We start from the raw sequence: 23729 nt of genomic DNA, 5'->3' as shown, positions 1-23729 counted from the left end.
GGCCGGATTTTGATGCAGTTCGGAAGAAAAAAAAAGAGAGAGATGGTGAGGATTTCACCTCGCAGTCGTTCCTCTGTATGTGAGGGGAACTCCATTTGTGTTTGGCTCTTCTTTTTTTTTCTTTTCGGAAACACACCACTGTTTCTCTTCTGGATAAATGGTTTGCTTTGGCTTGTTTTTTTTTATTCTAATTTGGTGCAATATTGTGAAAAGTAAAAAAACATCGAAATTCGCTATGGTCTATTTGTGTTTCTTCCTATATTCTTCTTTCTTCTTTTGCTTTTTTGAATTACTGGCTAGGTCTTCCCGATTGCAAGAAAAGCATCACGGGAGAACAACGAAGCGAGTACACAAATAAAGAAAGGGCGAGGACAAAAGTAATAGAATTTATTTGGGAGGAACAGCGGTGATGGAATCCATTAGCTCCTCTGTGACGAATATAGGTCGACATCTCGATGCCATTGAGTACTCACTTGGGAGGATGCAGCGGCATTCCACAAGGCCCAACACACCATTTAACAAACTCGCCCCACACAATATTCCCGCAGAGCAGGCGAGATATGGTAGTCATTCACAACCTTCTACAAGACAGTCCTCATCAAGAGATTTAGATAAACATTTTCCTTCGACTCGTGTTGCTGCAACTGTGGGAGTAAACATGGGTAGATCACAGCCACAAACAAGTACTAGTGTAAGCAAAGAGATGCCGCTAAACTTGCGTTCTTGGAGGGGCGGTAGCAGTAGCAATATCAGCATTGCCCCTTCAACCGCAACGTCTGCACAGCCACCTTTACATCCTTCGCGTAAACCCAGAAAGGGTGATAAGAGCGATGGAAAGATGTTGGATGATGCACATCGTTTCAAAAGACCAATTAAACAACGCAAATCAGTGCCACTTTCTCGTTCTTTCACCTCACTGCTCAGTTCTAGTTCATCTACACTGCTTCCATCTTCATCCCCATCCTCTAGGTCCTCCTCTTGCTTTTCTCGTTCACCTTCAGCATCAGATCAAACATGCCCCGTATTACTCTCTACTGTATCAACAGCACTGACATCAGCTAGTCTGGCATCCTTCTCATCATTAGAAAATAGCACAGCAGGCGAACTCGCAACGCGTTGTTTACAGTGGCGCAAAGCAGCGTACCACCTCCTCGCTTCACACTACGAAAAGTGCCACGGAACATTGCTCGCCACTAGAAAAGGAGGGCGTCGCGGTGTTTGCACCAAAGCTGCACTCGATACCTCGAACGAAGAAGAACATTATCAGAGCGAAGTAGAAAAACACAACGACAGTAGAGAAAATCTTACTACACCAAGCGAAAGTATTGCTTCATTAGATACATTAATTGAAATAGAGGATTTCTTCGAAGTACATGACAACAACAATAACACTGCAACCACACAACAATACCATACTACATCAAGCAATGTATCATCTCAACGAAATAATACTGTACAAGAGCAGCAGCAGAGACAGTACGTGCAAAAGGCTGAGACGCCACCAGAACTGGGGAGGGAGGCCATTGTGGCTGCAGAGCGTGAGGCGGCAGCACGCAACCGGGAAATCCGCCAGCGACTAGTAGAGAGGGAGGAGGCTAAGCGAGATGCTCTGGAGCAAGACGAAGATGAGGGCTTCACTGATCTCTTAGAGCAGATGGGGAGGGAAGCCATTGTGGCTGCAGAGCGTGTGGCGGCCCAATTTGCCACGCTGCGAAAGGCTGAAGCTGCTGAACGGCATGCAATAGAGGCAGAGGCCCTGCATGCAGCAACTGCCCTCGAGCGAGACCTGCAGCGCAGTGCCCGGATTGCCACTAACCGCGAGAGGCGATGGCTGGCTGCTGAGGCGACTGAACTGGCGACTTTAAGAACGCGTGCTGAGTGCGAACTCCAGCCAATTAGCGCTTCTGAATCCTTTCGTCAACAAAGTCCCGTGAAAGAGCAGCAGAGACAGTACGTGCAAAAGGCTGAGACGCCACCAGAACTGGGGAGGGAGGCCATTGTGGCTGCAGAGCGTGAGGCGGCAGCACGCAACCGGGAAATCCGCCAGCGACTAGTAGAGAGGGAGGAGGCTAAGCGAGATGCTCTGGAGCAAGACGAAGATGAGGGCTTCACTGATCTCTTAGAGCAGATGGGGAGGGAGGCCATTGTGGCTGCAGAGCGTGAGGCGGCAGCACGCAACCGGGAAATCCGCCAGCGACTAGTAGAGAGGGAGGAGGCTAAGCGAGATGCTCTGGAGCAAGACGAAGATGAGGGCTTCACTGATCTCTTAGAGCAGATGGGGAGGGAGGCCATTGTGGCTGCAGAGCGTGAGGCGGCAGCACGCAACCGGGAAACCCGCCAGCGACTAGTAGAGAGGGAGGAGGCTAAGCGAGATGCTCTGGAGCAAGACGAAGATGAGGGCTTCACTGATCTCTTAGAGCAGATGGGGAGGGAGGCCATTGTGGCTGCAGAGCGTGAGGCGGCACGTGTGGCGGCCCAATTTGCCACGCTGCGAAAGGCTGAAGCTGCTGAACGGCATGCAATAGAGGCAGAGGCCCTGCATGCAGCAACTGCCCTCGAGCGAGACCTGCAGCGCAGTGCCCGGATTGCCACTAACCGCGAGAGGCGACGGCTGGCTGCTGAGGCGACTGAACTGGCGACTTTAAGAACGCGTGCTGAGTGCGAACTCCAGCCAATTAGCGCTTCTGAATCCTTTCGTCAACAAAGTCCCGTGAAAGAGCAGCAGAGACAGTACGTGCAAAAGGCTGAGACGCCACCAGAACTGGGGAGGGAGGCCATTGTGGCTGCAGAGCGTGAGGCGGCAGCACGCAACCGGGAAATCCGCCAGCGACTAGTAGAGAGGGAGGAGGCTAAGCGAGATGCTCTGGAGCAAGACGAAGATGAGGGCTTCACTGATCTCTTAGAGCAGATGGGGAGGGAAGCCATTGTGGCTGCAGAGCGTGAGGCGGCACGTGTGGCGGCCCAATTTGCCACGCTGCGAAAGGCTGAAGCTGCTGAACGGCATGCAATAGAGGCAGAGGCCCTGCATGCAGCAACTGCCCTCGAGCGAGACCTGCAGCGCAGTGCCCGGATTGCCACTAACCGCGAGAGGCGATGGCTGGCTGCTGAGGCGACTGAACTGGCGACTTTAAGAACGCGTGCTGAGTGCGAACTCCAGCCAATTAGCGCTTCTGAATCCTTTCGTCAACAAAGTCCCGTGAAAGAGCAGCAGAGACAGTACGTGCAAAAGGCTGAGACGCCACCAGAACTGGGGAGGGAGGCCATCACTTCTGTAGATGCAGTGTGTGAATCTGACGGTAAACCTAATACTGTGGCGGATGCATGGATGAAGTCAGATAGGGCAGCCCAAACGTCCGAGTATAGGAGTGTTGTCCGTTCTACTCAGACGGAAGTAGCTGAGTTTAATAGTAGCAGTAATGTAGCGTCCCTGGGGATTAGTACCACACCTACAGACACTCCATACAACACTTCGGATCGGTGGAAACAGCTCTATTTGCTCTCAGAATCGATACAAGCTGTTTTTCCTCTGTCAACTACGGCCGTAGTGGCTATCCAGACCGATATCAAGGAACAAGGAGTAGGAGATAAAATTTTTAGAGAAGGGGGAAAAAAAAATGCCGTTCCTCGCATAGACGTCCCTGTACGATGTGGTCGAACCTCGCAGATACCTATAAGATTACATAACTCTGTTCAGACAGGTGATGAAATATCGCAAAATGTAAAATGCAAAGCAACAGATGCCGTTCCTACCGACTCTTCCTTAACTACAGAGAATAATGCTAAGGCTTCTAGTTCTCTAGTGCCTGCGTTACAGCTGAACATAGAAGAGAATAATAAGGCAAAACTGTTAACTGCATCAGACCATTGTATTTTCCATGAAGACGGTAATTCTGAGCTTCATCAAGTGGAAGAAGAGGACCACAACCCTAATTCGACAGTTTACAATCCTTCAAGTGCATTAAGACGGCTCTCATCTCATAGCACAAGGGTAGGTAGCACTACTGGCATGAAGGTGAGAAAAGAAGAGTGTAGTACAACCGCACTTGATGATCTAGAACAATCGGCGCATGAGCAAGACTCACCACGATCGGTAATACCAATCGAAAAGACTCTGCCCTCTGTGTCAGATGCCACATCAAAGGTAACTATTTCTAGGGATTCCTCTGGAGCTCCTGGAGAAAATTATTGCTTGCATGATACAGGTCCTGTATTGAAGGACACAAAGTCTTTGGATAAGGGACGCTCAGGCAAGAGACGAGGCGGTAGTAACAAGAATAGTAGTAGTAGTAGTAGTAGTAGTAGTAGTAGTAGTAGTAGTAGTAGTAGTGGTGGTGGTGGTGCCGATGGTATCCCTCTTGCTGCTGCTTCTACCGCCCCTGGTGCATACTTTGATGAAACCCATTGGTATATGTGTGATAGTTTGAGTTTTGATGATAGACCAGCGACCTTCTCACAATGGGGATTTGATACGTTTGATATGGATTTCTGTGGTAATAACTCTCTACAAGCTGCTGTATTTCGTGAAATGCTTCGCGTTGAGACACGACACCGTCGACACGTAGAGCGACATGAAGTGATGGAACGGAATGAACTCCGGTGGGACGAGTTGACTCATTTTCGTGTATTGGTACGTAATTTTATTTCTGTTGCTACTCCTACTACTACTGCTGCTGGTAATTATGATGATATTCCGGCTGCAGTCCCGCGAGATGATGAGTATGTTGCGGCACATGTGGATTCTATGGAACCCAATATCGCATGTATGACAGATAATGCACTGGGGTGGATTGGTGGTTCTGTTTCTGCCGTAGATGATAAAGAGAACATCACACCGAGAACAGAAATCCCGAGACCATTCGCCACGGTAGGACGAAAACCATCCACTGCTTGGTGTGTTGATATGACTAATGGACCCTGTGGGACTCCACCGCACCTTCGTGACCGGCCATGGGCACCAATGCTTACGCGTCGGTCTTCCGGATTTAGGGATGATAACAATTACATCAAGTACGATAATGGCGGGGGTAGCAGAAAGACATCGCAGTCAATGGGGATGGTAATAACAACAACAGCAAAGAAGAAGAAAGGGATGAAGGGAAAAATTGCGTCGTTTTCAAATAGTCAAGGGACGCTCCCAGAGAGTACGGAGAGTGACGGATACCTAATACTGGAACCTTCTGAACGACATCCACTTGATGTGACCTTGTACCAGATGTCTGAGAGTATTCCCGTTAAAAGAAATGTCAGATCCACGCCTGGCTATGCTCAACAGTATAAGCGGCGTCTAATGCAGCAGCAGCGTGAAGATGGGGTATCTACGAAGGATCCACTCTACTGTAGGGTAACAACATGTTTTCTGGAATCTGCGGAGTGGCGCTATCAAAAAATGTACGTTGATCAACAGTTATATAGGTCACCATTTGAGGAAAAACGTAGTGGGGGCGCTCGCAAGTGTGCTGACGCCATATGCGAAGAGGTTGGAAGAGCACATAGTACCTGGGAAATTACTCGACGCTGATTATTACTGTGTTATATATATATATATATATATATATATATATTATTTATCTATTTATTTATTTACATTTATATTTATCTGTTCGAATTTGATTCGTTACCTACCTAACATCTGTCTCTATTTCTTTCTCTCTCTTTCCCTCTTTCTTTCTTTCTTTCTGTTTGATTGTTTATTATGTGTGTCTTTTTATACATATATTCCTTCTATTTTCTTATTATTCCGTGATTGTTTGGAACGGTATGAGTATTTCTCTTTATTTTTTTTTTTTATCTCTGTCTATTTATTTATGTATAATAGTATTTGTTTTTGTAGAGAGAGAAAAGCAAATGGGATTATTTTCCAAAAAGCGTCATGGGGAGATTATTTCCGTGGATACGGAGGGTCGGCGCTTCACATGGCGAGTTGAGAAGTTCTCCTCCTTTCCATCCGGCCACACTCTCGACAGTGAAAATATTGTCTGTTTCACAAAAGCCAAGTTTCACTTCCACATGACGCTTGGCATAAACGGTGATATTGGGCTCTACCTCCACTACAAGGCCTCTGGTATTCCAAAGTACTCCTATTACTTCGCCAACAGCGCTGGTGTCTCCATGCGGCAGCACACCGCCCACACCATTCCATCCAACACGGAACGTTGTGGTCACTGGAACACCTGCTCGCGTTCCGACATGTTGGAGCTTCTCGGTGAAGATGATGTTCTCTTTGTGCATTTCTGCTTTGATGATGACAGCCTCGTCCTACGCCGCGTACCGGAGGAGAATATGGTGGTTGTCACATGGACTGTGCCGCAGTTATTTAATCAAATGTTGAATCCGTACTCTTCGCATGGATTTCTCAACGACCGCTCTTACTATGTGGTGCGGCTTGAGGCTCGCAAGGATGGCGGCGCCGCAGACGCCATTGGAACATATGATCCTAATAACATTAAGGATCTCGTCTTTTTCGTTTTCTGCCGCAAGGGTGAGATCCCCCCGCACAGTATTGAGTTATTTGATGAGAATAATAACAGCATTGCAAAACTGGAGAAGCGGGAGGGAAAAGGTTCCCAGACACTTGTGGTGCCGAAGGATGTTATCATGAATGCTGTGGGGCCGACTGGAGCACTACGCGTACAGGTGGAAATTCAGTCCGGTGGTAATCCATTGAATGTATTAAATGCACTCAGTGGAGCACAACAGCAGGATCAAAAACAATCAGTGGAAGCTGATGAACCTCCCCGCACCGTCCAGATAGGTGACAAGAAGGAGGAATATCTCGTAATGAATGGAGATGACTAGAAGAAAAAAGTCACATGTGTGACGAAAAGCATATTAGAAATGAGACGGATATTAATAATATGGAGTCTTGATATTAATAATGATGATGATGGTGGTGGTGGAAACTACCACAAAGATGTTAAGAAAAATAAGAAAGGATGAGAAACAAGGGAATTGCAGAGACAAAAAAAAAAAGAAACAAGGAGTTTTCGCTGTGAATATGACACCAAATATAACTGAGAGAGTAGATGGTAAAAAAAAAAAAGAATCGCACTAGGAGGAGGGAGTTTCATATATACGTGTGTGCGTGCAAGAATTATATTTCTGGTAGAGATTTTGCCCTTGCATAACTTCTGTTTGTACAGATACTGACATTACCTAAAGTAAAAAAAAAATGTTTAATTTATTATTATTATTATTATTATTATTATTATTATTATTATTATTATCATTGTTATTGTTATTATTCGTATACAGAGACAACTGTGTAGTTGCAACTACTAATGTCACCACTATCATTTCTCAGTGATGGTGGCACGCCATTTCCTCTTCTGTGATTGTCATCGTTATTAGCATTAATACTATTGCCATTATTTTTGCTTTATCTCTTCTTGAATAAAGAGAGAAAGAAAAAAAGAACCAAGAACATCAGAAAGAGGGGAGTGTGTGTGTGTGTGTGAATTTGTGAATAAAAAAAAAAGAACTGAAAATAGATCGTACTTATATATATGTTCTTACGTTGGGGATGCACCTGGGTTTCTTGTGGTGTTGAACATAGCGACAAGTGAAGAATGGGATTTTTGTATTATCTTTAGTCTATGTCTTATTTTGCTTATTGTTTTGTTGTTGTTGTTGTTTTTTTTACTATTTGTGTATCACTTGTGAAGAAAAAAAGTAGAGAGAAACATGTAGATGGGATGGATCAGTGATAATGGCAGTCGTAGTAGTAGTAGTAGTAGTAGTAGTAATAATAATAATAATAACAATAATAGTACTAGTACTAATATTTACTACTAGATAAACAAGCCATATGAAAACAGAAAAATAAAATAAAAAATAGGGGGAGATTTGAATAATTTAGATGAAAAGGCAGGGAAAGGGGGCCAACAAGCGTAGAATTATGTGGTACTAATCCATTTTCATTATTTTTTATTCTCCTGAATGGGTAGAAACAGCGGGAGTGATAAGAGTGACAGTGTAAGAAATAAACAGAGGGAGAGGAATATATATATATATATATAAGGTGGGATAGAAAAGACCAATATTCCATTATCAATAAATGGATAAGCAAAGAAAAAAGAGGTATTCATATGCTTCCTTATTATTACTATTATTATTTTCTTTTCTTTTCCCCTCCTCTTGAGTGAATTACAATGTATGTGTTTTATCTCCTGAGCATTGTATGCAATCCACACATCTGTGGTGATAATATAAGGATGGAATTACATTGATGAGATGTTAATGTTTATCTCGGTAGCGCCATTTTATTTGTGCTGATATTCTCACATCTATCTATCTATTTCTCCTTATCTACGATATAGTTCTAGTACACGATAGTCTACTCATTGTTATTTTTCATCATTGTCATTATCATCCACTTTTTGTTATTTGTCTCATATGTTATTGTTTTTTCTTTTTGGTTTTCCTTCTTTTTTATTTTCTTTATTTCTCTCAATCTTTCTTGTTGTTCTCTTGGCCTGATTTATTTTTGTATGATTCACCACTGGAGATTATTATTGTTATGTGTACACCTTTGCTAAGGCACTCCAATTATCTGTCTTATATTTACAGTGAGGGAAGAATATGTATTATCTGCTTTTTTTTCTTCTTCTGCTTCTTTTTTTGTTGTTGTTTTTTTTTTTTGTGTGTGTGTTATTTCTATTTTTTACTATCATTATATATATATATATATAATGTCTAGCATGAACACGGTATACGAACAATAACAATTACTTGATTCTCTGACAGCTGGGGATGAGTGAGACAATAACGCCCTACTCTGACAAGAGTCACTCACCATATCCACAAAACGAAGAAAAAGAAGAAGAATCACAACAATATCATCAAAAAGAAGAAAAGGAAAAACATTTGGATTCTCTCTTTGATGCTGCATTAGGGGCGTTGGAAGTACTGGAGAACTCACGTGTTGTACTGCACAGTTCTCTGCAGGAGGCACACTTCTCATTTAACATCACACAACATGAAATGGAACGTGTGGGACTTTTGCTCGCGTGGGACGCAGTACCAACCCAAAAAGGGGCCGTACAACCACATATTGGGGTTCGAACACCTGCCGTGGCGAAAGATATCAACCATAGTCATACAGAGAAGAACTGTGATAATAATAATAATAATAATAAGTGGTCTCTAGTGGAGATGCGTGTAGATGAGGGAAGAGATCCACTGCGGTGGTTTGCTGCCGTTCCATCACCGGCGTTGTGTGGATGTCAAGAGCAATTCCGTCGTGTATTGCATGCATGTGTAGATGTTCTGCAAGCGCAGAAAGAGGCACTCGCTGCTGCAGCAGTATACCGCGAAGCCATAGAGAAGAGAGAGTTACATCAATAATGTGGTTTATATATATATACGTGTTTGCGTGTATTGCTGTAAAGTGAAGTCTAATTTCACTGTGATCAAAAAGAAAACGAAAAAAATGAAGACATACATACATCTATTACTTTACTTTCGCCTTTTGTTTTTTTTTTTGTATTTTTTTTTTCTTTTCATTCCATTTTTTTTTATTATTTGTTTCTTGTACATTCCACTTATAAAAAGACGATAGTACTCCCAATTGAATCCACCACAATAACGCACACAAACAAAGGTCAACCAGAGGAAAAGATCATAAAAATCAACAGCTCTTAAAATAAAAGGTGTGATAAAAATGGGCAGGCCGGGTGGTTTCTTTAAACGCCTAAAGGCCAAACAAAAACGCCAGAGTTCACGTCGGCGCCGCGGCACAAAGGGTGCATCTAAAGAAGAACGCCGTGTGAAACACAATGAACGTGTGGATTACTACGCCGCTAAGCGAGAGGCGGAGGAACTCGCGGCGATCAGCAGCAGTAGTGATAGCGATGTTGGGGCGGCGTCAACAGACTCTGAGGCGGAGTTACGCCGGGAGGAACAGGCGTTGATGCGATTGCGTCAATTAATTGGAGCTGCTGGTGGTGGTGAGAAGAAGAATGGCCGCAGGGTAAAGCGTAAACGCAGTGACGATGATGAAGAAAAAGAAAATCACAATCGCAATCATCAGAATAATAATAATAATAATGATAATAATAATAATAATAATAATAATAATAATATTAATAGTGATAATGAGAATGAAAGAAAGGGGGAGGATGCGAGTAAGAAGATGGATAATGGTAATACGAATAAGAATGAGAAGAAAAAGAAGGGTAATATGGGGGCGGTAGATGAAATGAGTGAGGATAGTGAAGATTGGAGAGCCTATCTATCTAGTGGAGAAGAAGAAGAAGAAGAAATTGAGGAAATGGAAGATCAAGAGATGGATGATGATGATGATGATGAACAACACGAAGATGAAGACTATGATGAAGATGAAGAAGAGAGTGAGGAGTTGGATATGGCAAAGGAAGATGCCTACAAGGACGAGGATGAAAATGATGGAGACTACGATAAGGATGAAGAAGAGGCAAAGGAAACAGCACAGTTATTACCACAGTTCCATCACGGTACGACAAGTCTTACGGCACTGCAGGATGTTGTCAGTGCAACAGATCCGTGGTTTGTGAAGTATCATCAGGACCGCCATGGTGATATTGATACAACGGCGATGGAACAGCAACCGTGTGGGGATCCTAATATCTCTGTTTCGGCCTCTGCACATGCCGTGCAATACCTTTTACATAAACCCTTTGCAGTGGACAAGACATCTCATCTAACTAATACTTCAGTGAGTGGAGTGGGGAAGAGACAACAGAAACAGGAAAAGACGGAGGAACGACCACCGTATATGCATGAGACGTTGTGGAAGAAATGGTTGGAGTACTGCACTGCGGAGTCCCGTGGTCCAATGACAGAGGAAGAACGTGGTTTATTGGATCTCCTGCAGGGTTATCCAGATGTCATAGACTGCTGTCGATCATGGGATAATGCCAACTCTAGACGTGAGATCTTTTTACTGCATGTACTTAATCACTGGTTTAAGGCACGTTCGGTTGTGCTAGCGCATGATGCCCTTTTGCGAGAACGAAGGGCAAAGAAGAAGAAGAAGGAAAAGAAAAATAAAAAAAAAAATAAGAGTGGTAGCGATAGTAGCAAGAAAAAGGCAAAGGATGAAAGTGATAATGATAATGAAGATGATGAGGAGTATGAACTACGTGATCGTGGATTTGGCAAGACGCGTCTACTCATTATGTTACCCATGCGTAATATTGCTCATCGCTATATGATGACACTTGTAAAACTGCTGCGTGCCGCACCGGATGATTGTCCAAAGTTGTCTACATTTAATGAAGACTTCAGTGAACTGGAAGAGGCGATGGATCCCACTTTCAAACGCCGTCCACGTGAGTATCAGATGCAATTCGCCGGTAATGTAGATGATGCCTTTTGTGTGGGTGTGCGTCTTGCCCCATCGCGGGTAGGTGTGTATGCGCATCCACTTAACAGTGATCTCATTATCTGTTCCCCGCTTGGACTACGGCGTCGATTAGAACGCAGTGGAGATGCGACTGTTTCTCTCGCCTCTGTGGAGGTGTGTATAGTGGATGAGGCCCATGTACTGTTAATGCAGAACTGGCAACACGCTGCCCACGTTCTACGTCGTTTATTAAATAAACGCCCAACAGACACAACGCATGGATTGGCGGATTTACGGCGGGTCTATGGATGGGCATTGGCAGGTCATAGTGGACGTCATCGTCAAACTATCATGTCGACAAATGTCTCACATGCCACATTATTGGCCACAGTGCGGGCAGCGTGTCTAAATAACTCTGGTCGTGTCTTATTACAGAGACGTGAAGAGAATGGTGTACTTTCGCAGGTGATGGTGCCTGTGCGACAACACTTTATAAGATTTGAACCATCACAACCGCAGAATGTGGAGGGATGCGATGAGACACGCTTTGACTTTTTCACACATGAGGTGTTTGCCACAAAGATTAGTCCACTGGCGCAGCGGGATGTACGGACGATTATTTTTGTTCCCTCTTACTTTGACTTTGTGCGATTGCGTAATTATATGATTCGCGAGTATCGAGATACCTTTGCGGCTATTAGTGAATATACATCATTGCAGCAGCAGCGTAAGGCGCTTGGGCAGTTTACAGACTTGGAACGTCCATTATTACTAGTGACGGAGCGATTTTACTTCTTTAAACGTTACTTTGTAAAGTTAGCGGAGGTGATGGTGTTTTACAGTCCACCGGTGTTTCCAGCCTTTTATGTTTCTCTCGTAAATCGTCTGGTTGCCACTTCACCGAATGCATTTGCATTAACCGTTTTTTGTCGCTTTGATACACATGAACTAAATCGTATTGTGGGAACACGACGCACGCGACAGTTGCTGGAGCGTGAGGCCGATGCCTTCTCCTTTGTGACGAACTAGAAGGGAAGAAACAGAGAAAAAAAAACGGAAATGTTCTTATATATATAAAGAAGAAAGAAGAGGTTTGTGGATAACAGCGTTTAAAAGAAATAAAGAAGAAAATAAATTATTTTTAAGGTAGAGAAGCATAAAAGAAAGAAGAGATAGGCGGGAAGTGGTGTTTGTGTGATGGTCTGAAGAAGAGATAATATTTCCATTACTATTACTACTACTACTACTATTTGGTGTTGGTGTTGTTATGCTACTGTTTAATGATGCTTCTATGAGGCTGTAAATAAAGAACAAGTGAGTATTTTTCTAATTGGTGCTTCTTAAAAGATTCTATGGACTCCTGTAATATGTTACCCCAGTGTAATTTTTACTCTCTGTATCTATTTATTTAACGATCTATTTTATTTTTTTAGTGTTACATTTGCGTCATTTTTTGTCTCTTTTGTCTTTTTCTCTCTATCTGTCTATCTCATTATCTTACTTCGTGTGGAACAAGAGCAATAAAAGAATACAGATAACAACAAGAACAAAAACAAAAATAAAAGGAGGTGCTGCGTTGAATTAAGATCAACAGAAGAAGGCACCGCAGGAAAAAGAAGAAGAAGAATTTTTTTCTTTTGTGTGTGTTTGTGTGTGTCCTTCCCTCTCCATCCCCACATACACGCAAAAAGGTTTAGATAGAATACATTATATATATATATACAAAAAAGAATGGCTGCGGCTGCGTTTGAGTTTGTGCAGGGAAGTGAGCGGCTTGACTGGGGAGTACTGGTGGCTATTGATCTCCAGCGATTAATAAAAGACACTAATGTGGATACACTACAACGTATTGTGGAAAATCTCGCCTTTGCTCGCGTCACACGTGATGAGGCAGCGATGTTCACCCCGGAGCACATTCTCCACCTCTTCACATTATGTCAACTGGTGATTCAGTACCTTGTCTGCTCCCAGGAGTGTCTGGCAAAGATGAATGTAAAGTTGAGTGAACGGGTGCAGGAGGCCCAACATCGGTGGAACTCCGCAGAGAAAGAGCGGGAGCGGCTGCATGAAGAAAACACAATTCTGCGAAAAGAAGTAAAGGCCCAGCGGAGAACCCTCTTGGCGTATGAATATAACAATAGTAACGCTATAGCAATAGCAGAAAGAGGCGAACGAGGAAGAGGCGGTGGGGTGGCGGGATGTCCGTATATATGTCCACACTGTGGGGATGCGTATGCCAAGAACGAATCGCTCCAGTCGCATATACGAAAAAGACATCAGAAACAACAACAACAAACACAACAACAATCTCAATTACAACAACAACAACAACAACAACAGGTTGGGAAAACAACGGAGATGTTTGAGATGCAGGTGCGGCAACTCCAAGAAAAGGTTGACCGTCTGGAGCAACAACTGGGACGAGAGAAAGAGCGTAATGAGTCCCTTCAGCGTGAGAGTATGATGATGATGCTGCAGGCCACAATAGGCGGAGCTACACGAACACAATCAGCACAACCACAACAAGAAGAGGAACAACGTGAGAGTGTGGAATCTCCTAAGCGGAAGGAAACGTTAGCACAATTGCCACATGTTCATACAACACCAGTGCAGGTTGTAACACCTGAAGTTTCTGCTATTCCGATTATGCCTGATGTTGCGGCTCTTCAACGGTATAACGTATCTCGTCAGCAGGAAAGTACTAATAATGCCCTTCTGCGGCAGATTTCGGAGTTGGAAAAAGCTGTACGTGAGTTAAAGAACGCAAGGAAAGAAACAGGGGGAACAGACACACACGCCCCATCATTAGATTCTAAACAAACGACAACAACAACAACAGCAGCAGCAGCAGCAACAACAATAACACAACCAGTATCACATACACCATCATGGCTTTCTGCCCCTGGTGGGGATTCCATCGCAAGAGAACATAATACACCAGCATTGCCTCAACAAACAGGGAGAGGACCAGAAAGTACAGCAACAACATCAATAACAACTTCTACCTTGCCAGGAGTATCCTCAAGTGCGGAGAGAGTTGTATTATCGATACCGCAACCAACACAAACACCACCCCAACAACAACAACAACAACAACAACAACAACAACAACAACAACCTCAGGTTTCTGTGCCGCCTGTCCCAACACCTAGTACTACTAACGCTCCTGTAATTACACCACAACCACAACCGCAAGTGCAACAACCACAACAACAGCATAGTATCACTTTTCCTATGTCCCCTACTCCTGCAGCTAATGCCGCGGCTGTTCCCGCTACAGGGATTAGAACAGTGGGATCTACAAACTCCACATACTCGACCTCCACATCTAGTATTAACAGGCCTTATACTACTTCTACCACAGCAGCAGCAACGACTATGCAATCTACACTACCGACAACCCACACCACAGCTCCAGGACCTCCCTTACCAGCAACAAACATAACCACTACGGCGAATAGCACATTGCTACCAAAGGGTGGGAGCTCAGAGCCCTCCATTCCTCCATGGAGTCTATCAAAGCAACCGTCAAATCTACCAAGGAACCTAGGAACCACCACAGCGAGTACTCCAGATTGGCTTCGATCGAACTCTCTTAGAGATGATAGCAGTAAGGATGGATCAACGATAGCGGCAAACCCACCTTATGTGCACAGCAACTCTCAAAGCAGTGCACTTCTGTCGGGACCACAACCTGTCTCTCTTGCACCATCTGATACACATCTAACACCTTCGGGTCTTCAGGTGGGACAATTGTCATATGCGAATGTTGCCTCTGGGTCTCATTTGACTCCTCACGGTATATCCCCGCAAGTACCTGTACCTTCTTCTATGCCTACAGTAGCGACAGGAGGAATCCCATCGTATAGTAACGCAGTAACAGTGTCGGCAACAGGTGTTCCCCATGCAACAGTGCCAATTGCGAGGCAGGCAAGAGCTCCTAGTAGCAGTACTTCTAGTAGCAGGAGCTCATCCTATGAAAGCAGCACTTCTTCCTAAAGTGCTTGGATAGAGTTACTTTCACAGGGAGTGTTCCTTAAGCTATGGAAGGAAAAAGAAAAACAAAAATAGAAATGACTAGGGTGTATATATGGATGAGTGAAATTGCGCACGTCACACTTAGAAGAAGAAGAAACAATTTTCATAATACTTTCTATATTTTGTTATTTATTATGCATATATATGATTAGATGTAATATATTTCCTCTGCCTTCTCTTTTTTTATTTCTCCTTTTTTTTTTGTCTCTGTGTGTCTGTGTACATGCGTGTAATAACTTGGATCAAGTCTCCAATGCTGCAGCGCATACCAGCATACCGAGACCCCCTTGTGCAGGTTCTTAGTGATGCGCTAAAGCGGGCGTTAGATGTCTACCGCCGTGAGATGTCCGCTGGAGTCTCAGTGGAGTTTGAATGTCGTCTGGGTACCTTTTCTACATCACGGCATACCTACACCCACTCATTCCCTACCCACACTACGACTCCGGCGTTACTAGAAGTACAGTCAATCACGCCGTTCTTCTTCTTTGCTGGTGTGGCACAGCCAACCTTTCAGGCACTACACACCGCGCTTAAAACCACAGCTGGAGTCTCTATGCCAGCACGATCGACTACAGTACTCTCCGTGCGAACAGCAGGAAAAACGCGTCTGGAGTATGCAATGAATGCAACCTGTAATACTGGGCGACTGATAGCGGTGGTGGAAAAGGAACGAATTCTTTCAAATGATATCCGTTGCCCTCGTTGGGCTTCTGATTTCCGTGTATCGGTGTCTCGTGAGAAGTGTATTCACGCCGATGCGTGGGGAAAGTCGCAATGGGCGACATTTACACCGAGTGTATCACGTTTACGGCAACGTAAAACAATTCGCATAAGTCCAATACTCTCGTTGGATATCGCTATGGTGCGATCCTTTACAGATCACACACGTTTCGCTGTGCCATGGTCACCAGAGTTGCGTGTCCCATTTATTAGTGCTCCTCAAGTCTCATATGATGTGGAGTTGGAAGTTAACCTCCCGTTGTTATATCGTACGGTGAAAAAAACACGACTCTTAGACTCTACCGTAGAAAGGACATCTCAGGATGTACTCGCCATGTTGCAGTTCTTGACACTGAAAAGGGAAAACGTTGGGACAAATACTATCTAGTTAAGCTGGGGAAAGGGGCAGTGGAATTTATCTGTTACTTTTCTTGAACTGCTGCCTATAGGTCTTTGGGATAGCCATGAAGGCATGAGAAGGAAGAATAGAGGGCTGGAAATAAAGGAAAAAAAAGGAGCGAAATAAAAAATTATAGGTGGATGGGCTAAAAACGCATATACATTTGTATTTAAATATACACCCAAGCGTTATTTAGTTCTTTCTTTCTGTACCAGTGTGATTTTTTTTCTTTTATATTATTATCATTGTTATTATTTGCCATAAACACATTACACGTTCACAGATGCCCCACTATTTATCTTTCTTGTGTTACCATTTTTTGATATAAGCTGAGAAACTCTGGGAGAAAATTGACTATGTTTCTCTTAAATCAATACGTTTTTGTTTTGTTTTTGTTGTTGCTCCTGCTTCTTTTAAATTTCTTTTTTTTATTTATCTTCTTTTTTTTTTATAGCAAAGAAAAAATAGATAGCATGCTCTGGCGACTCTTTGCTGGTGGTATGTTGGGCGGTATGCTCTCAGCGTACCGCTCCTCTACGACATCGACGCTTGCAATAACCACACCAACCTTAGATCTTATTATGGATCCCAGCAAAGATGTCGTTCCTGTACGCTGTGTTATAGTCGGCGGCGGATATGCAGGGTCAAGACTGGCGTACATGTTGGATAGCATGTTTGATGTTACTTTTATTGATGAGAAGAACTTTTACGAACTTACCAATGATATCATTCCTATCGTGGCAAACCCATGGAGCGAATTAAATGAAGAGGCGTGTCGTCGTCTCTTTGTATTACATCGTTATTACCTTAAACGGGCGAATGTGCTTACAGGCACTGTTGATGGTGTGGATGAGGAATCTGTTACACTTCGTGATGGCCGACGTGTGCCGTATGATCTTCTTTTTATCACTCCAGGTGAACGCAAACCATTTCCTTTTGCCACAAAGGAGCGTACAATTGCTGGTCGTGTACAAGAGCTGAAACATTTTAATGAATTTATTGGTACATGTAAGAAGATAGCAATTGTTGGAGGAGGTCCTGTTGGTACTTCTCTCGCAATGGATTTGGCGACGGGAAGACCAGAGATGGAGGTTCATTTGTATCATTCCAAATCAGAACTTATTCCTGTATTACCAACAACAAGTCGTAAGTATGCACTTGAGGCTCTGCAGCGTTGTAAAAACCTTTCCGTGCACTTATGCACACGTGTAACGGATATTGATGGATATGATGTGAATGGTAATCATATTGATACACGTCCTAGTACAGGACTGATGCGACTGTTGTCTTTTGGTGGTAAACCTGCGCCTGAGAAAACAAAACAGTTTACAGTGCGATATGATAAGATGCACTTTTTACCAACGCCTCAGCAATCAATTCTGAGTCAAGCCTACTTTGGACGACGTCAACCAGATCTAAATGGTGATAAAGTAGAATCATCCGGTGAAGAGAAGCAGTTTGATTATGTCTTCTCAACTATTGGAGATGTACCACGTCCAATTCAAACAGGACGAGGCAAACGGAATATACTTGCCGAGCACGAAACACCAGATGGTCATTATCGTGTTAGCACATTAATGCAACTGTATGGACACCCTAATATATGGGCTCCTGGGCGTTGTAATAACATTCCTTGGGTAAAGAGTTATGGTTCAAGTGATGTGCAGGTTCGAACAATATTTCGTGGGTTAAACTCTGTGGTACACAACCCTACGGAGAGATTTTTACACTCTCGTGATGGTATTCAATTGCAGCGTATGTCTATCCCACGAATGTTGGTTCGTTTAGGAAATAATGATGCCGTTGGTGCAACACCGTGGTCTGGTGCTATGGTGGGACTTTCTGCATTCCATGAATTCATGCAAGACCGAAATCACCTCGTAAAGGAATTTCAGCAACCAATTTTTTATAAACCGCAGGATCCCACGAAGGTTAAACAACGAATCTCTAATTGGGCCGCGCATGAAATTACGGATATTGTGGATTTCTCCCATTGCTAGGATTAACGTACAGCCAATATTTTCACATTGTGGCACAGTATGGAAAGAAAAAGAAAGAAAAATAACAAATTCCTTTTTTTCACTCTCCTTTTTTTATTTATTTTTTTTTCGTGGTAGAAACATAGTTCTGCTCACCTGTTTTTCTTTTTAGTGCTTAATTCGATTTTTTCTTTCTTTTTTGTTCTTTTTTCTTTTATTATTATTTTTTTTCTTTTTGATAAGTAGGGAAGAGGAGGAGGGGTGTAGAGAACACCATGCCCCGTTTCTTTAGTGAATCCTCTGTTGCTTTTCTAAAGCGTTACCAATTTATTTCACGAAGTAGAGAAGGCAGTATTGCACATAAGGCTGCAGTACCCACGGATGGACTCTCCTTGATGGATGTAATACTTCATACCAACAGTATTTTTACAATTTTCTCCCGTCTACGAAAGATGCATGATGGACACGTAGAAACAGAGGCTAATAATAATAATAATAATAATAATAATAATAATAATAATAATAATAATAATAATAATAATAATAATAATAATACTGAACAAGAGGAAGAGAATGGCTCTATGGAAGGAGTAAGAAGAAGAATGGTATCTTCCACAGAGACAGAAATGGACAACCTCTCTCATATAGCACGCTACTTGCAGGAAGATATGGCAGACTTTGATGAAGGTCTCTCAGAAGAGGTACTTGCACCTACGTTACTTTCCTTTTTGGATTTTTACCTTGATCAGAGCACAAGCTTAACATCTCTACGTCAGACATTACGTGCCTTCTTTGAAACAACTCCTTATATCAGTGAATTAGAAGATAACATGAATACAGAAACTTCATTGCATTCAAATATTGCCCTCCTTTTCTTAAAATTAGCGAAAGCGCTTCTGTATTGTCACACCCTTAAATATGAACCACTTGAATTGTCAAGTGAAGTGGTAACTTGTGTGCAACCCCCACTTCCATGGATGTATTCAATTGTGGAATATGCTGCGGTAATGCCAACATGGTATTGGCAGACAGCCCAACATCCACGTACTACATGTCTTCTTGTTAAAAAGGTGAAAATTCATCGTAGTAATACTATTGGTAAAGATGTAGCTAACAGAGATGAGGATGCCATCACTTTTTCACATCTCTTACACCGATTTCCACGGAAGCGGTGCCGCATAGAGTATGGTTTTGATATAGATTCTAAATCAGAAATACATGAGAAAGATCGCCCTGCATTCTCTCCCGGTATTTTTCCCTTGCCGTTTAATGTACAAAAGATGATACTTGAGTATCTCTCCCCTCGAGCTCTCTCTGCTGCCATCTCAGTCTGTTTTCTCTGGCGACGCCTTATCCGACGTTCTGCTAGAATGTGTTTCTACCTGCGTGCTGGTCACATTATTACACGAGAGTTCTTCAAGTTTATGAAAGATGACTGGGGACAGGCATGGGTACGCGTAAATGAATTAACAACAGTGCAACGATTGAACCTAAATTATATGCTTGTGAGTCAGTTTGAACGTCACCTGCAGAAGTGGCGGGAATCTATCCCGTCACTTGAGGATTTTTTAACGCATCTCTACAATGAACGAGGACCCAGAAGTTGTGAGTGGAAAATGTTGGAAGGACTATGGGGTGCCATTGAAATGGAAATTAAACTCTTTCCGTTTATGGCTCTTCGTAATGCTGAATTTCCATCACTTCTTTACAATGGATATTCTGCTTCTTTTTCATGTAGGGAAATTTCCCAGGTGGTGGCTTTGTCACAGTTAAGACAATTACTTTTATGGATGCGTTGTACAGAACGTATTACTTCTCCTCTATTGGTTGAACTGGCAACACAGCGTTCGTTGCTTCTTGGAGCGGCAAACCTATTTACACCCACAACACCCTGATTTTTGAGTTATGTCAATGTATTTTATTTATTTATGTTTTTTTAGTTGTGTTTTTGCGTGTATTGCCGTTTCACACCCCTTTGTATTATTAGATTTTCACTTTGTATATACTGTTTTTTTTCTCTATAAATTATGGTCCTCAGACAGGCGTAGTTGTGTCTGTGTGAGTGTGTTATTGACACTATTCCTGCTCCTCCGTTGCCTCTTTATATCGTGGTAGTGTGCTATATATATATATATATATATATAGGTATATGCATACGCACTCCTGTAAATCGTTTTGTGTCATTATTATTTTTCTCCTCTTCACTCTATCAATCTTCCTTTTTTATTTCTTTGTATTTTGTTTGACTTTCTATAAAGAGAGAGATTTCTTGCTCACACACTATAAAAGCGAAACAAAAAAAAAGCTAATTGTACGCAGATGTCGAATGATGAACGTTTTGATACCATGCTGTTGGCTATTGCCCAGCAACATGACGGCATAGATGCCATTCTTGACACCTTCTTCTCCTTTCTTGGAAGAAAAACAGACTTCTTCACACATCCCGACTTGGCCCGAGCGGCTGTACAACGTGCCCTTGATCGTCATTTAAAAGAAACGGAGGAAAAACTACGAAAGAAGCAGGCGGAAGAAAAGAAACGTCAAACCACCAGTAACACCTCCTCACGCGTGGAAGTATTGGAAGATGAAGAAACAAAGCAGGCGGAGGCGCAGGCAAAGGCGGCGGCAGAGGCGGCCAAACGTAAAGCGGAGATGGAGAAGAAAGTAACAGAGTTGGCAAATGCCAAGGAAGATGAGGATGGAATGAAACCAAAAGGACTTCCCCCAACGGCGGGTAATGGATTTGATTATGAACATTACATGTTTTCACAAACCCTGCAGGAAGTGGAGGTGCGGGTGCCTTTACCCATTATAAATGCAAAGGGGCGAGATGTAGATATTGTGCTCCAGCAGCGTCGTCTGCGTGTGGGACTTAAGGGGAAACCGCCCATTGTCGATGGTGAACTCTTCGCCGCTGTCAAGTCTGAGGATTCCATGTGGACTATTGAAGATGGACGTACCGTCGTTGTAACACTTACAAAGTTAAATCAAATGGAGTGGTGGAAAACCGTCATTGTCGGGGATGCCGAAATTGATTTACAGAAGGTGGTTCCAGAGAACTCGAAACTGGATGACCTTGACAGTGAAACACGACAGACGGTTGAGAAGATGATGTATGATCAACGCCAAAAGGCTATGGGACTTCCCACTTCAGAAGAACAGAAGAAGAAGGATATGTTGGCTAAATTTATGGCTGCACATCCAGAGATGGATTTCTCACAGGCAAAGATTTGCTGAGTCGAGGTATGTTTATATCTATCTATTTATTTATTTATGTCTCTTTCTCGGTTTCTCGGTGTGTGTGTGTGTGTGTGTGTGTGTGAGAATCGGTTCTATTTTATCCTAAACTCTATTACTATTTTCTTGTTTAAGACAAGTTATTTTCGGTGCGAAAAAACTGTTGCAGTTTGTTTTCTTTTTGTAATTAAATGCATGTAGGCACACCAAGTTTATTTCTAATTATTTTTTATATATGTAAAACTCTTTCTTTTTTGTTATTTATTTTTTTTTTTTCAGTTACCCAGAGTAGTTGGAGGCAGACACATGAAGGAGTAAGAAGAAGGCAAAAAAGAAAGGAAAGGAAAAAAAAAAAGAGGGTTGTAAAGTAAGAATAAAATGACACCATGTCAAACACTATCGATGAAAAAGACAAGATCATTCTCTCTTTGCGGGAAGAAAATAAGGTATTATGGGAACGTTAAACGCAATTTGAGACAATGCACGCTATTAGTGCTGCTCATAAACCTTCTCATACTGTGCGTTCAGCACTTGAAAAGGAACTTGAACAATTGGAACGTTCAACAAAGCCTATGCAGTTTAAGCGTTCTTCATCCGTTTCATATGTTGATTTACCAACATACCCTGCACGTCCACACTTTGAGAAGGCTGCAGAACATCCCAGTGCGCAGGTGGTTGTATTTGACGGTTGCCCTAATGATCCCTATCATCCTTCATCTATGCCAATATATCAAACCTCTACTTTTGTGCAACCTGATATTTGCGAATTTGGTCTATACGATTTTTCACGGAGTGGAAACCCAACTCGAACAGCCTTGGAAACCCTTACAGCACAGTTAGAAGGGGCTCACTCTGCTTTTGCCTTTACTTCTGGCATGGCGGCACTCCAAACAGTTGTTGCTACATTGGACGCTGGAAGTCTTATACTGGCCAGTTCAGATTTATATGGTGGTATGTATCGACTTTTAACTCAAGTGGCAAATCGAATGGGTATCGATGTGGAATTTGTTGATACATGGGATCTTGAGGCAGTAAGATCTAAAATGTCAGAACGTGTGAAATTATTACATATTGAAAGCCCGACAAATCCGCTCATGCGTATTGCAAACATCAACTTTCTTTGTGAAATTGCTCATGAGCATAACGTGAAGGTCTCCATAGATAATACCATGATGAGTCCTGTACGATGTACCCCTATTCCTCTTGGATGTGATTATGTCATTCACAGTGCCACCAACTTCCTTTGTGGACACAGTGACACTATGGGTGGGGTATTGTATGTGTTAAGAGTGAAGATCTTGCTAAACGTGTGGCATTCCTTCAAAATGCACAAGGCAATGCACTGAGCCCATTTGACTCATGGTTACTTTTACGCGGTTTAAAGACACTCGCTATACGTGTAGAGAAACAAGAATTAAATGCACTCGCAGTGGATTTATTTCTCAGTCATCAAACACATGTAGTCAAACGGTTGCATTACCCTGGTATTAACCCGAAACTCTTTCCAGGTGTTTCTAGTCTCTCAGAGAAGGATTTTGAAACTCACTGTTCACAGGCATCAGGTCCGGGAACTCTTCTCTCATTTGAGACGGGTGATACAAAAAGTTCGCATCGTTTTGTACGTGCACTGAAACCATTTAAATTGACGGTGAGTTTTGTAAGTTGCAACTCCCTTGTTGAGCATCCCTGTCTACTCTCAGATGCATCCATAACGAAGGAAAAGCAGATACTCCCACGTGATATTATTCGTCTTTCAATCGGTTTTGAACAGATTGAGGATATACTCGCCGACATAGCTCATGCAATCGATGCGACAGCTGAAGAACTATCTTCAAACTCAACTGAATGTTCCTGTTGAAGTTTTTTTTTGAAAAAAAAGAAGGAAAGGAAAAAGAAAAAGACGATTTGCAAGTGCAATTCGAGTTCGAACAGGTATTCGTTTTATTGACTTTTGCAGTTACATCTTCAAACCAAGAAGGTATGAAAACGCAGAAAATAATAACTTCTTTCTCTTTATCCGTTGTCCTCTGATATC

General features: G+C 42.8%; 10 protein-coding genes across 10 annotated transcripts; all 10 read left to right on the top strand.

Annotated features, from left to right (window-relative positions):
• Positions 1 to 409: 409 nt before the first annotated feature.
• Positions 410 to 5518, top strand: LSM04_004096 (uncharacterized protein; the record flags this gene model as incomplete). The annotated part of the gene is made up of 1 exon (XM_067330301.1): positions 410 to 5518. The coding sequence occupies one exon, from the start codon at positions 410 to 412 to the stop codon at positions 5516 to 5518; it is 5109 nt and encodes a 1702-aa protein (XP_067191451.1).
• Positions 5519 to 5844: 326 nt separating this feature from the next.
• On the top strand, positions 5845 to 6795 carry LSM04_006437 (uncharacterized protein; the record flags this gene model as incomplete). Its single annotated transcript, XM_067330300.1, has 1 exon — positions 5845 to 6795. One exon carries the CDS (start codon positions 5845 to 5847, stop codon positions 6793 to 6795), a length of 951 nt encoding a protein of 316 aa, XP_067191497.1.
• A 1953-nt stretch (positions 6796 to 8748) lies between these two features.
• LSM04_004107 (uncharacterized protein) lies at positions 8749 to 9342 on the top strand (the record flags this gene model as incomplete). The annotated part of the gene is made up of 1 exon (XM_067330299.1): positions 8749 to 9342. One exon carries the CDS (start codon positions 8749 to 8751, stop codon positions 9340 to 9342), a length of 594 nt encoding a protein of 197 aa, XP_067191452.1.
• A 316-nt stretch (positions 9343 to 9658) lies between these two features.
• LSM04_003014 (Digestive organ expansion factor) lies at positions 9659 to 12349 on the top strand (the record flags this gene model as incomplete). The annotated part of the gene is made up of 2 exons (XM_067330298.1): positions 9659 to 9967; positions 10028 to 12349. The coding sequence occupies 2 exons, from the start codon at positions 9659 to 9661 to the stop codon at positions 12347 to 12349; spliced, it is 2631 nt and encodes an 876-aa protein (XP_067191427.1).
• A 702-nt stretch (positions 12350 to 13051) lies between these two features.
• Positions 13052 to 15319, top strand: LSM04_000465 (Zinc finger protein DZIP1; the record flags this gene model as incomplete). Its single annotated transcript, XM_067330296.1, has 1 exon — positions 13052 to 15319. One exon carries the CDS (start codon positions 13052 to 13054, stop codon positions 15317 to 15319), a length of 2268 nt encoding a protein of 755 aa, XP_067191379.1.
• A 292-nt stretch (positions 15320 to 15611) lies between these two features.
• LSM04_002128 (mRNA triphosphatase Cet1-like) lies at positions 15612 to 16466 on the top strand (the record flags this gene model as incomplete). The annotated part of the gene is made up of 1 exon (XM_067330295.1): positions 15612 to 16466. The coding sequence occupies one exon, from the start codon at positions 15612 to 15614 to the stop codon at positions 16464 to 16466; it is 855 nt and encodes a 284-aa protein (XP_067191404.1).
• Positions 16467 to 16951: 485 nt separating this feature from the next.
• Positions 16952 to 18478, top strand: LSM04_008661 (FAD/NAD(P)-binding domain; the record flags this gene model as incomplete). Its single annotated transcript, XM_067330294.1, has 1 exon — positions 16952 to 18478. The coding sequence occupies one exon, from the start codon at positions 16952 to 16954 to the stop codon at positions 18476 to 18478; it is 1527 nt and encodes a 508-aa protein (XP_067191548.1).
• A 254-nt stretch (positions 18479 to 18732) lies between these two features.
• On the top strand, positions 18733 to 20352 carry LSM04_007522 (uncharacterized protein; the record flags this gene model as incomplete). Its single annotated transcript, XM_067330293.1, has 1 exon — positions 18733 to 20352. The coding sequence occupies one exon, from the start codon at positions 18733 to 18735 to the stop codon at positions 20350 to 20352; it is 1620 nt and encodes a 539-aa protein (XP_067191522.1).
• A 424-nt stretch (positions 20353 to 20776) lies between these two features.
• LSM04_005451 (NudC N-terminal domain) lies at positions 20777 to 21694 on the top strand (the record flags this gene model as incomplete). Its single annotated transcript, XM_067330292.1, has 1 exon — positions 20777 to 21694. The coding sequence occupies one exon, from the start codon at positions 20777 to 20779 to the stop codon at positions 21692 to 21694; it is 918 nt and encodes a 305-aa protein (XP_067191478.1).
• Positions 21695 to 22173: 479 nt separating this feature from the next.
• On the top strand, positions 22174 to 23552 carry LSM04_000709 (Cys/Met metabolism; the record flags this gene model as incomplete). Its single annotated transcript, XM_067330291.1, has 2 exons — positions 22174 to 22911; positions 22983 to 23552. 2 exons carry the CDS (start codon positions 22174 to 22176, stop codon positions 23550 to 23552), a joined length of 1308 nt encoding a protein of 435 aa, XP_067191385.1.
• Between the last annotated feature and the right edge of the window lie 177 nt (positions 23553 to 23729).

The sequence above is a fragment of the Trypanosoma melophagium genome (genome assembly GCF_022059095.1).
Source record: "Trypanosoma melophagium isolate St. Kilda chromosome Unknown ctg23segment0, whole genome shotgun sequence".
NCBI classification, from domain to species: Eukaryota; Euglenozoa; class Kinetoplastea; order Trypanosomatida; family Trypanosomatidae; genus Trypanosoma; species Trypanosoma melophagium.
The sequence above is the reverse complement of the archived record's forward strand: the minus strand, read 5'-3'. Positions and strand labels throughout refer to the sequence as shown.